Source organism: Erpetoichthys calabaricus, chromosome 8 (assembly GCF_900747795.2).
Source record: "Erpetoichthys calabaricus chromosome 8, fErpCal1.3, whole genome shotgun sequence".
Lineage (NCBI taxonomy): Eukaryota > Metazoa > Chordata > Cladistia > Polypteriformes > Polypteridae > Erpetoichthys > Erpetoichthys calabaricus.
Genome location: NC_041401.2, coordinates 79,581,952 through 79,600,687, shown reverse-complemented (window position 1 = coordinate 79,600,687; position 18,736 = coordinate 79,581,952). Strand labels below are relative to the sequence as shown.

The 18,736-nt window shown below is 39.5% G+C and overlaps 1 protein-coding gene across 2 annotated transcripts in view; it reads left to right on the top strand.

Moving 5' to 3' along the window:
- The first annotated feature begins 5,360 nt into the window (after positions 1-5,360).
- The window catches only part of hip1 (huntingtin interacting protein 1), a 76,207-nt gene continuing 62,831 nt past the window's right edge, over positions 5,361-18,736 (top strand). The window contains exon 1 of one of the 2 annotated variants that reach the window (XM_028806936.2): positions 5,361-5,726. In XM_028806936.2, coding sequence (XP_028662769.2) covers positions 5,610-5,726 — 117 coding nt within the window. In that variant the 5' untranslated portion in view covers positions 5,361-5,609. Of the gene's footprint in view, positions 5,727-11,665; positions 12,369-18,736 lie in introns of those variants that run through there. The other variant, XM_028806937.2, reaches the window with a different exon arrangement.

Below are 18,736 nucleotides of genomic sequence, written 5' to 3'. Positions count from 1 at the left end.
TTAATGATTTGTAATTTTTATATAGTACAACAATTCGTGATATCTTTGGCATTGAAATAGGTTCATGAGGTGATATTTTCACGTGTACGGAGCGCTGTAAAATTTTTAACTTTCACTTGCTAATCGACATGCAACACATCGTCATTCCCCAGCGCCGTGATTACCGAGTCGATTCACCTTACCTCGAAGCGTCTGCCTTTCTGATCTGAAAAATCTCAGAATACATTTGTCATAACCGAAAACAAAGTATATACCAATAGGTGGTACTGTATTACGAATGTTGAACTTTATAGGGCATACAATTCATTAAATAATTTTAAAATTAAAATTATTTTAATTTTATGGAAAAGTCCAGTGTTTGAAAGTAAGCATTTTATTCTCCAGCTTTAATCATTTTGGGCATCTTTTGATATTTATATGGTGGTTAGAACATGTATTGGTACATTGAGGAACATGTTTGTAAATTATTTGCCAGGTTTTGATTACAATTTGGACGTTTAGACTGATATTTATTTGAGAACGATTTTGTCAGTGGACATTAGGAAAAAAAGGATTGCTATAAATATAGGTTTGAAAAACAGAATGATATTTTTAATACACGGATCTGGGCATTGTTTTTGAACATGTTATATGGCAAACAGTCCAGTGATTTTGTGCCCAAACATGAGCACACTAGGAAGGTGGTGGATTTGAAAGGTTTCATTTTCAAATTATTTTAAGGTTGTTAACATTTTTGTAAGTTTACATTTTTTAAATTTATTCTGATGTGACTAAAGCAATTCATTTGGACTGGTCAGCACTGCAGGTTTTTGATATATATTAGTAGTGAAATTATTTTGGGCAGTTTATTCAGAGTTGTTTTCATATGCATCCTTCAGTGTTTACATTATTTTACAACTGACATCCCAAAAGGGAAATGAATAAATCTGTATTGAAAACTCCTTGCTAGTTTACTTCTAAAATCTTATTTACAACTTTGTTGGAATTGTTGTTCTGTAGTGTTCACTTTCACACTTCTTCAGGGACATGGGTTCAGATACTGAAACTGTTTAGTTTTTGAACATTGGTGCTAGGTGTGTGGGTATGTCCTGCGGTGGGCTGGCGCACTGCCCGGGATTTGTTCCTGCCTTGTGTTGGCTGGGATTGGCTCCAGCAGACCCCCTTGACCCTATGTTAGGATATAGCGGGTTGGAAAATGACTGACTGACTAATTGATTTTGGTTGTACATCTGGTATTTCATGTTAAACAATTTATCTGTCAGAAGTTTACTGAGAACCATAGAAAACAGTTTAGGGAGCTGAATATGTCCATTCTCTAAAGAGTGTGACTTATGTGTTAGGAGGGCGGGCTTGTTCCAGCATTAAAACAATATTCACTCTTTTTTGTGGGGCTGTTTTTACCAGTTCTTTTCAGCTCAGCACCACATTCTGTCTCAAAATGCTGACTTGTTAGATCAAGAGTATTCTTATCTGTTAAAAGTCATTATATGCTGACAGTAAAGACAAAATGGAAATTAAATTTGCAACTATAACTTAAGCTTCTTCTTTCTATATCCATGATTGATGAAGTCAAAAGATCAGCAAGTGGGAGAAATCATTGTATGCATCTGTTTCCTGAGTTTTCCAACTTGTGTTTAAGACTCACATTCTGACATTGTTTTTGTCAAGAGCTTATATTTAGTTTTTTCCAACATGAGCTGACTTTTCCAAATTCCTACAGTATTTGAAGTGATATCTGATGCTGTTTTGTTAAATAATTTATTATAAAACAACAACACACATTGAAACCAAGTTGACATATTTTATGCACAGGTCAGACACATATGTTCTAACCAACACATTTCAACCAAACTCTTCATCCAACTAGTGTTTATTTCATGTGGCAATAAGATAGACCCTTTTTTTTTAGAAACATTAATTAACTAGAACTAACCCTGTGTAACACAGTCATGTACACACCTACACTCACACTGGGTCAGTTTCAGTAGCCTGCCATTCTAGCAATCATGTCTCTGGATAGTGAAAGAAAGTCAGCCTAGCTGGTAATAGAGCTGGAATCCAAGTCCTGTGAGGTGGCACTACTAGTTTAATAAATTTGACTTACATGTATGAGTGTTAAAAAAGCAACCAGGAAAACTGCCTGCCTCAGCTTTCTCTTAAAAATATATATATATAGTCATGGCCGAAATTATTGGCACCACTGGAATTTTCCCAGAAAATGCACCATTGCTCCCAGAAAATTATTGTGATTACAAATGTTTTTGTATATACATGTTTATTTCCTTTATGTGCATTGGAACAACACAAAAAAACAGAGAAAAAAAGCCAAATCTGACATCATGTCACACAGAACTCCAAAAATGGGCCGGTCAAAATTATTGGCACCCTTTCAAAATTGTGGGTAAATCGTTTTATTTCAAGCATATGATGCTCGTTTGAACTCACCTGTGACAAGAAACAGGTGCTAGCAATATAGCAATCACACCTGAAGCCAGTTAAAATGGAGAAAAGTTGACTCAACCTTTCTGTTGTGTGTCTGAGTGTGCCACGCTAAGCATGGAGAACAGAAAGAAGAGCAGAGAATTGTCTGAGGACTTGAGAACAAAAATTGTGGAAAAATATCAACAATCTCAAGGCTACAAATCCATCTCCAGAGATCTTCATGTTCCTTTGTTCACTGTGCGCAACATAATCAAGACGTTCACAACACATGGCACTGTAGCTAATCTCCCTGGACGTGGACGGAAGAGAAAAATTGATAAAAAGACTGCAACAAAGGATAGTCCGAATGGTGGATAAACAGCCCCAATCAACTCCAAAACATATTCAAGCTGTTCTGCAGACTCAGGGTGCAACAGTGTCAGCTCAAACTATCCGTTGACATCTGAATGAAATGAAATGCTATGGCAGGAGAGCCAGGAGGACCCCACTGCTGACGCAGAAACATAAAAAAGCCAGACTGGAGTTTCCCAAAATGTACTTGAGGAAGCCAAAATCCTTCTGGGCGAACGTCTTGTGGACAGATGAGACCAAGGCAGAGCTTTTTGGTAAAGCTCATCATTCTACTGTTTACAGAAAACGGAATGAGGCCTACAAAGAAAAGAACACAGTACCTACAGTCAAACATGGTGGAGGTTCTAAGATGTTTTGCTGCCTCTGGCACTGGATGCCTTGACTGTGTGCAAGGCATCATGAAATCTGAAGACTACCAAAAGATATTGGGGAGCAATGTAGGGCCCAGTGTCAGAAAGCTGGGTCAGCATCAGAGGTCATGGGTGTTCCAGCAGGACAATGACCCCAAACATACCTCTAAAAGCACTCAGAAATGGTTGAAAACAAAGTGCTGGAGAGTTCTGAAGTGGCCAGCAATGAGTCCGGATCTAAATCCGATTGAACACTTATGGAGAGATCTCAAAATTGCTGTTGGGAGAAGGCGCCCTTCAAATCTGAGAAACCTTGAGCAGTTTGCAAAAGAAGAGTGAGCAGAAATTCCAGTTGAGAGGTGTAACAAGCTTGTTGATGGTTATAGGAAGCGCTTGATTTCAGTTATTTTTTCCAAAGGGCGTGCAACCAAATATTAAGTAGAGGGTGCGAATAATTTTGTCCAGCCTGGTTTTTGAGTTTTGTGTGAAATGATGTCAGATTTGGCTTTTTTTCTCTGTTTTTTTGTGTTGTTCCAATGCACATAAAGGAAATAAACGTGTATACAAAAACATTTGTAATTGCAACAATTTTCTGGGAGAAATGGTGCTTTTTCAAGGAAAATTCCAGGGGTGCCGATAATTTCGGCCATGACTGTATATATATATAAAAACTGGGCAGATATTAGGGAGAGAAGTTACAAACGTGTCTTATAGCTTTCACAGTTTTACAGTTCTATAAACAGAGATATGCATCCTGGCCATGGTTCCAGAGTTTCACTTAGTTTATTAAGATAACCCATCTGGGATGCTTCACCAACCCTTTACAGCCAGTGTAGTATTCTATGCTGTGGTCTGCTGAGAGAATTTATCCAAGGGCATGTCAAACATCTGTATAAACTGAACAGGAAGGGCAGTTTTATTACAAAACCAACCCAGGACTCACTGGAGGCAGTGGCAAGAAAGAGAATAATGGCAAAATTAGAGGTAAGTGTAGCCAATGCTGCATATCTCCTCCATGATGTATCCTGGACTCCTGGAGAACCTTTAGTCATCAGCTCATTTGAAATGGTGTACAGAAAATATTGTACTTGGACTCATTTAGTACTCCGCCCTTATACTTTATAGACCATGTTCACCAAGGCCAGATATGATTGACTCATTGGCATTAAAATAATATTTAAATTATAATGTATATCTATAAAGAATTCCATTAACAGCAAGCAGCATTTGAGCGTGTATGAAAACAAAAAATCAATATGGGCATTCAAGTATAGGCAGTATTGTACTGTCATTCAAAGCCTGTGCTATTTCTTAAGTTCTGCCTAAATTCCTCTACCATGGTGTCCAAAGGAGGTATCATGAAATGAAAAGAATGACCAAGTTGATTTCAGTGTTCTGTTTAGCCATTTACATATTGTTGTTAAGAGAATGAAAGATACAAACATTCAGATAACATCAACAGGTATAGTTCATAACAATTTGCTATTAAAGTTGACCACACAGTGACAAATTTGAATTAATTTCTTAAGACTGGAAGTGAGTTGATTCAGCTTGTTTATATTTACCCTGGACTCCTTAGTAATAGTTTAGTGGACAATTAAGTCCTGATTTTATCCTGTCTGGCCTTGTTATGTTCATTTTTAGAACAAATATATAATCATGTAAGGCAGAGCGTAATATGAGCTATACACCTGATGTTAAAGGGCCTGGGCAGAAATACACTCTCTAAAATGCCTACAACATGTAATTTTCCTAACCCGACAATAGAGCGTGTAAGTAAAGTACTTTTTTTTACTTAAGAAGAAGAAAAATTATAATTGGCATAGATCTATGACAAGTTCTGACAGGAACAGACACAGCGAAAACTGCTCTGATCATTTTTGAAACAGCATAGCCCCTGGAATGGAATGTTGTCTAAGCGTAGTTGACCAATCCATCATAGACTTTTGAGGGCCAGTTTGTCCATTGTCCTAGGGAGGGATCCATTTACTGTAGACTCGTTCTCCCGGACAGTCCCTCCCAAAGGGCGAGGCTCGTCGCCGAAATAGCGGTGTCTTTGTATATAATTCGTGGGTTATGCAAAATGCTTTCATCTCAGTTATGTATGTGACTGTTGATGCTGCGATAGCAGCCGGGAAAGCAAGGCTTCCTGCGTGCGGACAGATAATTACAGAAGCGAATCCGCCATGTGTGTCTCTCAGGCCGGATGTTATTAAGCAGGGGGCACTCGACAGTCAAGATGAGGCGTGGCCTGCTCAGAACATTCCAGGGACAGTCATGACAGACGGCAAGATTCTCCAATAGGTATCATACGACAAATTCAGGCGGGTCGTGGTTATTTGAGTGGCAGCCGCGCCCTCTCGACCGGAGTGGAATCTGACTGGCGTTGTTTGGAGTAGCCGGGACCTCCGAGGTTGTGAAACCGTCGGTGGGTTAGGATTCGTACTGAAGTCTTTCTGCGCGACAATGGATCGAGTAAAGAGTTCTATGCAGCAGGTTCCCAATCCAATCCCCAAGGTGCTTAGCCGTCGGACAGGAGCCAACAGTCTCGAGGCAGAAAAGGAGAACTTCGAAAGGAGCCAGGTGGGCACAGCGCCCGGGGCGGTTCACCACTGCGAGCTTTGGACAGACTCGGGTTGGCATTAGATAAAGTCGGGCGTCCAGACCTGCCTGGAGCGGCCATAATGTTCGCTCGAGAAGATATTTTCAAAAATCAATAAGTTCTAGGGGATCAGTATCGCTGCTTTTCGAGGCAGTTTGGGATGTGTGTCTTTGAACATACTTTTTTTTAGCAAAAGTTTCAGAGTGCTAATGAAGCAGCAGCACTGAGGGGTATGAGGTAGTGAATAATTTAAAGACGCTCAGAGGCTGGCTCGTATGCTTAAAAAAAATGATACAGAGGTCGTTAAATGGGATGTTGAGAGTAAGAACATTTAGAGTAAATATTAATTTAATAATACCTATCTGTATGTGGGACACACTGAGCATTTAGTATAGTTCCAGGATTTGCCCTGGCATGTGCCAGTACGTGTGCATCAGACACCCCTTCCTCTACAAATGTAACTGCAAAATCCCCAACTTGGCCCAGAAGCCCAGCTCTGAATGGTGCTGCTGTACAATGGTTGACAAGTACCACATTTAATGCCTGAATAGGATCCTGGTATATGCTAGTTTCTTTTTCCATCTTATGTAGAAAAAAAAAAATCCACATTAGCCTCATATGAGTGAGTTTGAGCATGGGCATAATCAATGTTTTCTGACTAGCACCCAAAGTTGGCAAGATATGTTTTGTTTTCTCCATTCTTTAATGTATAAAACCTGCTCACAGAATGGAATGTAAATAAGTGATAGCATATACACAATATATGACAGCACTCTGGTGCAGTAGGTAGAGCTATACAAATTCAACGTTCTGGGTTTGGACCTTATGGCTGATAATTGCCCATGTTGAATTTGCAATTTCGTCACATTTCTGTTTGGGTTTTCAATCAAGTACTCTGGTTTTTCTCCAACATTCCTACAAATGTCAAAGTTAGATTAATTGATAATTCCCATTTGACCGCTTGATAGGTGTTTACATAAGTGTGACCTACTATGGACTGGCACCCAGTCCAGGGTTGTTTCCTGCCTTGTGCCTAGTACAGCTGGTAGAAGTTTTGGCCTTTGGGAACCTGAACTGGATTACGTGGGTTTGAGAAAAATATGAGATGCAGGTGCAGTGAGTAGTGCTGCCACTTGACAGTTTCAATGTACTGAGTTTCAATTCCATGCCCAATTGTTGCCTGTGTGCGCTGTTTGTACATTTTCTTCATATCTTTTTGGTTTTTCTCTTCAAATACTATGTCATATTTTCCTCCCACATACCGACAAACATTCTTGTTCAGTTGATTGGTGACTCCAGATTGGTTCAGTGTGTGTATGTGCATGAATGGACTATGCACTAACCAGCAGCTGTTTGCTGAAGCTCAGTGGTCTCCGTTTTTATTTTTGTTTTTAACATAATTCACTAGTTACTAATTTTGGTTAATTTTAAGATTAGACTTCATCAGGCCCCTCCCTGGCTTGTCACTAATAGTAGCCAGCAACTCATCTCAACTACCTTTCAAATAAGCTGCAAACTTGGAGGAAGCCACAGGGAGAGTGAAGAGCATCTAAATGCTACCTTACATCTGCAGCACCTAGAAATGTTAGAGACACTAAGAAATGTATTAAGTGGTGATCTCAAACATGTAACTTTGGAATGAACAATGCTAATTGTCCATCAGTATGTGACCTGTTCTATTCAGCATAAAACAAGACGGATCTGCTCAATTCAGATGTTAAAGATGTCTTTAAATGTAAACCTGTGGCATCTTTTGGTAGAGCTGATCATGCCATCTTACTCCCAGCTGCAAGCCTGTCATTAGATGGGCAATATTGAGGGACTATATTAACTTATGTGTCAACACTATTACACCCCCAAAAGCAAGGTGTTGTTTATCAAACAAGCCTTGCTAAGGACTGCTAAGGAGCTAAATCTCCTGAATGAGATGAAGAGAGCAGTCAAATCTGATGACAAAAAGTCTCTAAAGGGTGTACAGAGAGTGCTAAAGAAAATGCTAAGTGAAGAGAAAGAAGCCTTGAGAGCTAAAATAGAAAACTCAATCAGAATAACATAAGGCATATTTGAAATGGGAGGGGCCCAATTCCAGAACTCAAGCTATCTGGGGCTAAGGTGCTAATGCCCCAAACAAATATTTTAGTAGGTTTTTCCTTTCTTCCACTACCAAATTCTTCTTATTTCTGGATCCCCCCCTACCATCCCTACTGCATTAACAACTCCTACCACTTTAACTGGTTTAGGCAGTGATCAGTCTGCCCTGACCATCAGCATGGGCTGTCCATAACTGATAATCAAGTGAAGAGACAGTTGATGAGGCTACACACAGGAAAAGCCTTCACACCATCTGGAGTCAGTCCTCAAATTGTTAAGGCCATTGATGACTGACATTGTAATATCCTTTGTCACCTGTTCATTCTCTCATTAAGGCTCCAGAAAATGTTATTGCTTTGGAAAACATCCTGGATTGTTCAAGTTCCATGGAAGGCAGGCGTCTCTTGACCTAATGACTACAGACCAGTGACACTTACGTTTCACATCACAAAGACTTTTGAGAGGGTGGTCCTGAACTAGACCTCTTGTGGTACAATAGACCACCTGAACCCACTGAAGTCTGGATGTCAGACAATGACTCGAGCGGAGGATGCAATTATCCATCTGCTCTACAAGGCTTATTTTCACCTGGACAAAGCTGTTAGCACTGTGAGGATTATGTCTTTTGATTTTTCCAGCACCTTCAGTACCCTCCAGCGACCCCTGTTAAGGGGTAAGCTCAGAGATATGCAGGTGAATGAGTCTACGGTGTCCTGGATAGTGGACTATCTGTTGAGCAGACCACAGTTTGTGAGACTCAGTGACAGTCTCTCTGATGTGGAAGGACTGTCTTGTCTTCTCTTCTCTTCACCCTGTACACCTCGGGCTATAAATGTAACACCAAGTCATGTCAATTGCAGAAGTTCTGAGACAATTCCGCACTAATGGGGTGCAGACAGAGTATAGGAGTCAGGTGGAGAACTTTATTTCTTTGCGCAAAGTGAATTTCTTGCAACTTAATGTTAGCAAAAACTAAGGACCTAGTGACTGACTTTTTCACTGCACCGAAGGGTGTCTGTGTCCAGTCACTATTCAGGGAGTGGATGTAGAGGTGGTGCACTGCCACAAGTACATGGGAGTCCTTATCAATGAGAGGCTGGGCTAGTCTTGTAATACAGGGGAACTATGTAAGCAAGGGCAGAGCCGAATCTTTTTTTTTTTTTTTCTTCTTCTTCTTCTTCTTAGGGAGACTGTGTTCCCTCAGTGTTGGTAGAGACATCCCTCACATATTCTACAACTATGTGATGGCCAGGGCGATTTTTTTTTTTTTTTATATGCTATAGTTTGCTGGGCCAGTAACGTCATTTCAAAAGATGCCCACTGAATCAACAAGCTGATTAAAAGGTAGGCTGCCATTATGGGACGCACTCTTGACTTGCTGGAGATAGTGGTGGAGGAGACAATGAAAGCTAAACTGAGTTCGTTTATGAACAGTTCTGTACATCCTCAAGTAAAGATCTATCTGTCTATCTATCTATCTGTCTATGTATCTAAAGACTGGGGTCTTGTCCAGGGTTATTTCCTGCCTTGTGGTCAGTGTTGCTTGGATATGCCCCCCACCCCCCAAAACTCTAAATTGCATTTGAGAATATTGTACTATGTTATGTGAGATATACTGAGAAAATATCTGAGTACAAAAGACACTTGAGGGCTGTATTGGAGTGAGATAATCAGTATAGTTTCTAAATTAAAGATTGTAGAATCCTTTGTGAACTTGAAGTGGTCTGAATAGTTTTATATTCATACATAAAACACTGATCCAAGGTGGATGCAGTGTATATTTGTGAGAAGTAATGAGTACGTGCAGTAGGTGAGAAGACATTCACCATAGTTTTAGAGTCCAGTGGAGACAGGCTGAGGTGGTTTTGTTTTTGCAATTATAGCAAAATCCGTAATGTTAAATTAACACTTACTTTGTTAACACTTAAAATGATATATATGAACGGTGTTTCCATATATACACATTTAAGTGTAGGTTTACATAGGTGATTATGGTGTGTGGGTGTGAAAGGCATGCATTTGGATTAAGGTGAGTGTTTTCAAAATACTGACTAACACTCAGAAGTTAATAAATCAGAATTTAGAGTAGGCTCATGAACCTTCTAGTGGTCCTATTGGCAAGATCCTCTGTTACTGTACACAACAGACCCTCCTTACCTCTTTACTACAATGAAGCTGCCTCATTGCCTGCTTCCTTATGTTAATCTGACTCAGTTGATTTTCAGATTGCATGAGTGACAAATACAACTTTCTGTTGTGGGAACGACTATTTTGCTGTTCAAACGTTTTAGTTCAGACATGGGGCTCAGACCCTTTAGCCATTTGAAACGAATGGCTAATCCTGTTCACGTCTGGTTATGGTATCAGAATTTGCTGCTGATTGACTGACGAGCTCTGTGGCGTTCATCTCTAGCCCTCAACTAGTTGGCTCTGGTTTTAGATATCTGTCTCGAGTCCTTTAGCTTGAGGCGATAAAAATAACTTGGCAAGGCTGGGCTAATGGCAGTGTGGGAGGAGATCCTGATGTGATAGTGAGCGAGTCTTCCTGTCACGCTTTTCAGAAGCAGTGTAGGATGCCAATTCTCCAGATTCCAGACATGAGAGATTGCAAAGGAGGCCTCTATGAGAGAACAGTGTTTCCTAATGACCATTTATAGAGGGATGCAATCTAAAATCCTCAGATTTGGCTTTTTTTTTTTTTGGTAAGTTTCTGTCTTTAGTGTAGCGCTCAGGAAAGAAAAACACGTGTTTTTCAATTTCAAACTTAAATTAGTATTTTGCAGCTTTAAATACACTATGTCAGTTCACTGCTTCTTGTTTAAGTGAAAAATGTATATACTTTTTAAATTGGATCATTTCAAATGTACACACTGCAGTCAAATGGGGGTGAGGGTGTGTCATTGAATGTTTTTGTCTAAAAAAAAATGTATACTTTTTTATTAAGACAAAATGTTTAAAATATTATATAAAGGTTATAGTTGCCTGCAATAAAAAGAGCATCGGGTTTACCTTGACCCAAAAATGAAGTGCAGTGACTCGCATAAATAAATGATGAGAGCATGGTAGGAAAGTACCTTGCTGTGTGTAAACTATTTATAGGTTCACTGACATAAGTGCAAAAACTAGAAACCATTGCCTAATTAGGTAAAGAGTTTTTTAAAGGTAGTTAAAGTACATAGGTCTCTTTATCACAAAAAATATATGATGAAACCATTGTTGAAAATTATGGATTATGGAGTTCGGTCAGCAGTGGTGTTCGTTTCTCCCCAGAAGGCATCTGCTACACAGGGTAAAGTGAATTTCACAGAAAACCGGAAAGGCCAGATTCAAATGGACAATATTAATCTATAGCTAGCTACATTGTTTTAATCAGCAGTCAGCCGAGAGATCTCCGCGCACGTTTCCATTTAATTTGCTGTGTTCTGAAGTTTTTTGCTTTGACTGTTGCTTGTTATATTTCTTTGGTGTGATTTAGAGCAGATGTGTACATTTTTTGGTGAATGTAGTTATTTTGGGCATCCTTGGAAGTTTCCAGGTATGCAAACTGTGGTGGTGTTCTTGTAATATGTATCTACAGTAAATTACATCAATAGTTATGTGCTGGGTGAGAGCATCTTGTTGCTGCTGTGAATTTTGTCCTGTATGACTGTTGTCTGAACCCCAATTCAAAGAAAAAGAAGTACTCCTCTCATCAGCTGCTTGGCTAATTAATTTTCAGGAAATGATTTCCATGTAAAATGTGCATGTGTTAGAGAGAGAGAGAGAGAGAGAGAGAGAGATGTGTTAAGCCTGAGACTAGTACTGAAGTGAATGGGAATAGAAACCCCTCCTCTTGCCTTGCTGTTGCTTCCTTTCTAGAGTGACAGCATTCAGGAGAGGGGGAGGTGATTAGAGGGGGAAGCCCGGGCAGAGGTGGTCAGCCAGTAAAACCCATTCTTAGAGCTCCCACAGCCTGGAGTTTGAATAGCCTTCCTGTTGTCCTCCGCTGTCTGGGCTTAGAACATTTTTTTTTGTTATTTAGATTAGGGCAGCTGAGGCACATGGAAGTGTTCTGCAGAGGAGCTGGAGGGGAGGTGCTGTTTTGCTGCTGGAACGCCTTCCTCCGCCTCCCCCTCCCTTCCCCCATTTTAAATATGTGACTGTCTCCTTTCTTTTTCTTGTCTCCGCTGTCCCACAGTGGAGAAAGAGAGAGAGAGAAGCTGCTAAAGAAAGGCGCTGCCCTTGCTTGCTGCCTCCCGAAAGGGTGTCTTGTGTGCTGAAACCTCACCGCTGTGTATTCACATCTTGTTCACGTCATTCCCCCGCTCTCTGGAGGTTGCAGACACCCGAGCTGCTGCCGTCTGAGCGTTTTGTTTTGTGGATGAGTGGGTCATGCATCTGCTGCCTGTGGAAGGGAATTGAGCTTTTAACTATGTGAAGTAGGAGCCATTGGGGCTGAGTTCTTCGCTTAATGCAGCCTCAGAGTAGAGGGGAGCCAAGCAGAACCTTAAAGTATTTTCCTCTATCCTAAAGACATGGACTTAGCCAAGGTGGTAAGTGATATAGCAGTTTGTCTCTGCATGCTGATGAACAAGTGTCTGTGCGTGCATGTGTGTGTGTGTCAGCATATTGCTAACTAGAGCAGTGTACTGTGTGTGCATGTCTCTATTTGAACACTAGAAGGATGATGCAGGAGACCCCAGAAACATGTTGCATTCACTTGGAGTGAAGAATGTACTCTTGCTTTTGTGGGTTGTCCTGTCTTAGCTACTCACACCTGGCAGGCCTGTGGTTTTGATGCCGGCTCCCTCAGTCATGCTCTTTGTTTAACCCTGTGGGGCTGCAGCTGTGCACTCTTTTACTCCAGGCTTGCCTTTTACTGTGTACTGGCTTCAGCACTGCATCTCTACTGTATTATTTGATTCCTGATAAGCCACAACATCTGGCGAATCTTTGAGCAGATGTTTGTATGCGGTGGTTTGGGATTCCTTATTCCTAAGTCCGCAGGAGGGTTAAATAGAGATGGAAGAGCGTTAAAAGGGATTTCTTTCTTCTAACTCAGGCTTTACAAGTATTGGGAGGGAATTCCTATCTCTACAAGTACAAAAGTTGGACATGCATTTTTTCCCTCACTTTTTTTGTGACGGTGGAGATGAAGTTTAATGTACGTATCTGTGTGGGTAAGCTGCAAAGGTTTTTTGGACAGAATCTCTGGCTTCATACGAAAGGGGACAAATCTTGCAACTTAAGATGATTAGAAAGACAGTCACCATGTTTTGTTCAAACAACTTTGAATGGATTCACCATTATTTCACATCTTCAAAAATCTTTTGGTTTCCTGAGTCTGTGAATGGTTGGTATTCACCTGTATGTTGAAATTGGTTTTCTAGTTTGGAGATTTCTGTCTTCAAGTTAGGGAGAGGTTCTTTCCTCCTTATGTACAGATCATGTTACCTTAAAGATATAGTACCTTAAAGACCAATTGTAGGGTTCCTAAACAGACAACATGTTGTTATTTGAGAAAACTGCTAATGTGCTATGGTTGTTCTAAGGAGACCCCTGTGATGAACAAAGCACATGGTGGTGGGGTTGGCGTTGAATTTCTACATGTCACCCACGTGTCCTTTAAAAGTAAGAAAATGAAATTAAGAGAAAAGTTTAAAAAATGTTCTAGTTATATTTGAAGGAGTCCTCAGTAGCAGACTAACTACACCATGGCTTGTCAGCTGCATTCCTTTGGGTGCCAACAAGGTGGAGTACATTATCAGTTTCCTGAATGGATAGTGTTCTGTAGCATCTATTTATACAGTCAGGTCTTTTTGTTAAAAGTCTTGGTGAATCCATTCAGCGTTGTTTGAAACCCACAACGGTGACCATCTTTCTAGTTGTCTTAGGTCACAAGATTTCAGTACTGGGAGGGGAAAATAAATCTTCCTTTCTGTGGTCTCTCTGTTCTCTTGCCTTGTTTAGTAAGCCTCTTGTCAGCACAGGAAATCCTGCTTGGTTGTGAAATCCCCATGCTTCCCTGAGTTCCCAGTATTTAGTTTGGTTCCCTGTATTTGTGTAGAAATGAAGGTTGGCATGTTTTTACACAGCATTAAGTGCTGTACTTCCCATCCAGTTTTAATACTGTGCCTATCACTTCTTGCTCCACATCCTGACCAACATTGAATCGGAAGTACCCATTTAACATTTTCCAAGTTTAACAGTTTAAGGATGTTTTCAGCACCAAGCTGGCATTTTTAACATGCACAGTAATAGACTGGATGCGGTTACTTTAATAAAAGAGACAGAAGATTAAACATTCTAACTCTTAAGAATATCTTAGGAGGTCCATCCTACTTTGTGCTGAATACTTTGAATGGTCTCTTTGATAGGGGAAGCTGCAGGAAAGACAGAAGTAGGTAAACTGCATCAAGGGACCTGATTATATTGTCACAATCCCCGTCACATTGACGTGCATATAACTTTTTCGCCCTGCTGATGAACACCTGTGGAGTGTTGTAAAGATTCAAAGTTTTTCTGAGTGTGTGGGCAGCTACTAGATTATCATCATTTCCTAAATATGTCAGAGATACAGTTGAAGCTTTATTGGGTAACTCCTTTTTTTAAAGGTTATTTTTGGTGTGGTTTTGTCACACTGACTAATGCCTAGTCCTGTATGACCGTTAAATGAACATTAACAGTGTTCCACTTTCAGAGGATGATGTGGAAGGGTGGGTGGTTGGAGAGATTTGGCAACTTCACTGTCAAAAATCCCCCTGGGGCCTAACATATTTAAGCTCTAGGACATATTTTTAGTTATTTAGTAAGTGTCTTTGCCAGCGGAAACCTTCCAGTAGTACTTTGTGCTTCACCTCATTCACCATGCAGATGGCAGGTGGATGACACTGAGCTCTCTTGTTAATTATTTATGCTGTGAGTCGATTGCAGATAAAGCGGCCATCCTCATGACCTGTTTACTGTACAATGAATCAAATGCAGATAACGTTTTGGCTAAATGGTAGCAAACTATAAAGAGTGTAGACAAAAACTAAATGCTGAAAGTTTTTTTTTTTTTTTTTTTTTTTTGATATTTTTAATGCATGCCACAGAATCTGTTAGATAACAGCTAATGCTGCTACTTCCATTACAGTGGGAGGTGCGATGAATGTCTGTTTGACACTGATGACTCTGTATTGATTGCATATACAGGATACTGTTGCTATTGAATATACTGGAATTTGTGTAACTTGTGAGTTTTCATACACTGAATGCCACCAGGAGCAGGCAGAGCATGATAATTACCTGCTGTTGTGGCTATAGACAGACAGACCGACAGACAAATACATAAATAGGTTGACAGAAACCTAGCCATAAAAACTGTGAGTCTCCGGGGGAAATTTTACTGTAAAAGCGGCTGATACAGTTATAACATTCAAATATGCATAGCAAGTATACAAAATATAGCAAGTATACAAAATATAGCGAGTACACTTACACATGTGTAAACAATTAAATAAATAGGTCTACAGTCAATTTCAAATTAATAATTAAAATGGCAGAAAAAACAAGTGTCGCCAGAGGACGTGATGTAAAGTCTGATGGCTGATGGTAAGGCAGGGTAGGATGACCTCAAATCAGTATTGTGATCATTTCAAACATTTACCTTGGTAACAAACAATTAATGCTAACTTTTTAACACTGTGCTTCAAAACTGACACTTTTTTAAAGATTTATTCCTGATAATTAAAAGTCTGCATTTCATGTTCTCCTGAAAAATCTTATTTTAAATATGCAAAACCTTTAAAACTGCACATAGCTTCTCTTATCTTAGTGCGTTACAAATATTTTTTGATTTGATTTTATTTATTGTTTTGATTTGATATACTTTGTTAATCCCTTAGGGGAAATTGTTTTTTCACATGACCTTTTTGAGTCGGAGCACAGGGTCAATCATTGTACAGTGCCGCTGGAACAATTTTCAGGTTAAGGGCCTTGAACGGAGAAGGATCCCTTCTGGCAATAAATGGACTTGAACCGGCAGCCTTCTAGATACCATCGCCGATCATTATCCACAGTTTTAAAAGCATAACTCATTAAAACATATAGAATAACTTTTAATGAACATTGATTGAACATTTGGTCATATTACAAGGTGTAGGTTTAATTTGCATTTAAGAATATTGAAATGTCTCATTTGTATACATTTTCAATATAAATTATGACATAAATTAAAATATACATTTTCTGAATTTTTTTTTTTAAGTTATCCTTGTTTTACAGTAGAAAACAAGTTAAAGGTATCGAAAATAATGTTTCACATCCGTTGTGAACTTTCAAAGTAAATAAAGTAAACACAGTGTTACACTTTCACTGTCTGTGCAGCGCTTGCAGGTCTTTAACTCCACGATTTTAATGAGGAACACCAACTTCTTCTCTTTTTGTGGTGTCAGGCATAGCTTGAGGTGTGTGACCATGTTTCTAAATAAATTGAAAACCAGTTCCGAAGAGGAAGCAGTGGGAAATATGCAAAGGTACTTCTTTTGCTACCTGGTTTAGAGAGGGAAAGTATACATGATGCCTTTCATAGCATTCCAGTGGATTCTCCTCACCACCAAGTACCTGCTTAAGATGAAGTCACATTACGTAACTTCTAGTTGTGGCATATGTCAGATTTGCTGCCCCCATGTCCGTTTTGATGACTGAAAATCACTGGACATGTCTACTTTACTAACAGAGTGCCGATCGTATAGGGCAGTTGTGCTTATGCCTTTTTATGACGTCCAATAGTGTGCTGTCTGATGCAGCTAGAGCTGTACAAAGGGTTATAAGCTACAGTGAGTTCAGCCACAATCTTTGCACTTTTTTTTTGTTCATTCTATCAAGGCTTGTAAAAGATAGAGATTTCAGACAGATGAGCTTCCCTTCTGTTCATCCAAAGCCTTCATGTTCCATATTTCTCATCACTGCACTACATTCATTATTCTTCTGCTCTCATGCACACAGAGCTCTCTTCTCTGTCTTAAGACAAAATCAAACCTGTTTGATTTTAAATGAGTAAGTCACAGACTAGTTAGAGTGTGCCTCTGCACATGCCACATTACACAACAGGATTCATGGGAGCCCCTGAATCTCTAAGAATATGCGAATGGATGGCATGACTGAAAAATCACTGGAAAAGATGCATAGTGTGACATAGCTTTTAGTTCTCCATCTACAGTTTGCTGAACCGTCATAGTGTTAGGTAATAGAAGGAATGGCCTCCTTTTCTTTAAAGAAGCACTCTAAAGACCTACTAGTGCACAAGTAACAGGGCTCTGTGCTCCATGTGGTCATTATCTTGGAGGCTATGACTGACTCCATTTCTGTTTTCACTTTCTTTTATGGTAAAGACATGGGGTAAAGCAAAGTATGCTATCTTATATTTGAACATATACAGTAATGTCTATTATAATGGGGTCTGAGAGTGTCTCCTTAAGGTATCTAAGGGCTCAGCGTTTTGATTTTACTTTATATCTTTGTGTCATCTTTCTCTATCAACTGCAGACATGAATCGAGTGTTTGTAGACCATTTTTTACAAATGAGATGTTGACATATTCCTCTTTTGATAGTGCATCTGGAAATAGCCTCAGCAAATCACTGCAGGCAGGACAAGCTGCCTTAACTTGAAGACCAGTGTGATGTCTATGTCTTCTTTTGTTTAAGGACCTTTCAATTATCTGTATTAATCCTCATCTTGTGACACATGCGGACTTCAGCTTGTGTTGTGGCCAGATGAGTTATTTTTGTGCTTTGCCTTCTTTTTCCCAGCTATAAGAGAAGGCCCTGACAATTGTCTTATGCAATTCTACACATTGATCATTTACAGTATATTCTATAACACAAGGCACACATTTAAATAGTGGGAGTACATTCATGCTTCAGACTGGTATGGTGACTAACCACAATGGCTTGATTAAATCTCTCTTTCCTTGTGCTGGCCAATAACGATTAAATATTGAAAGAAAATGATTGCATACTACTCTTAAGCCTGAGATGGATATGTACAGTATGTGTGTGGATATTGTAAATAGAGCGCATACAAATGAGGGTTGTGGTCCCACGAGATGCCCTGTTTAATGGTATTGTCCAAAGGTCTAAGTTGGGGCACAATTGTGCCAAAACAAAACAATAAACATTTGCCATTTTTTAAGATTCCTCATAGGCGCAGAGCTCTGGTTTCCTGTAACAATGGCCTGTTTATGAATGCGGACTTCCAGGTGTCCACACAACTTTTTACACAAGAATCAGGATTTATAATAGAAAAGTTAATCGCATAACATGTATTTTTAAGGCAACTCTGATCCAACCATATGTAACATTTCTGAGAATCACGATGTGACACCCTTGATCAGGGAGCTAGTACACCAAACCTCAGACCCTGACACCTCAATTGATGGTACCACCGATTCTCACTCTGACTCCAGCTTCACAGTATATGGTACCGATGACTCTGAATTTGACTCCTCTGTTTATAATTAGACTAATATATCTAATTTATTAATTAAAAGCACACAATGTACATTTAGCATACAAGATACTAGGCATTTCTTCACTGCCAACTTGAAGCACCCTGAAATATTATAGTCAGGGTTTAAAAGCTGTATCGATGCTGTTGTGGCATTTTTATGTTAAAAAATAAAAAGTTGCTGATTTTTTTTATCAGAATATAGAAGAAAAAATAGTTTATTTGAATTAGTATATGTGAAACTGGAAAGTTTAACACATTTTATCATAACTTACATTTAGTCAGTGTTGGTACATTTTTACAGACTCTGTGATTGGTTGGCTTTTTTTGCCCAAGCACTGTCCTGTTGGAACTTTGTGCCGAGTTGGCCCGGTCATTAGAAAAGCAGATTATCTAAAATCAGGCAACATCTGCCATATTACAGTTGGCTT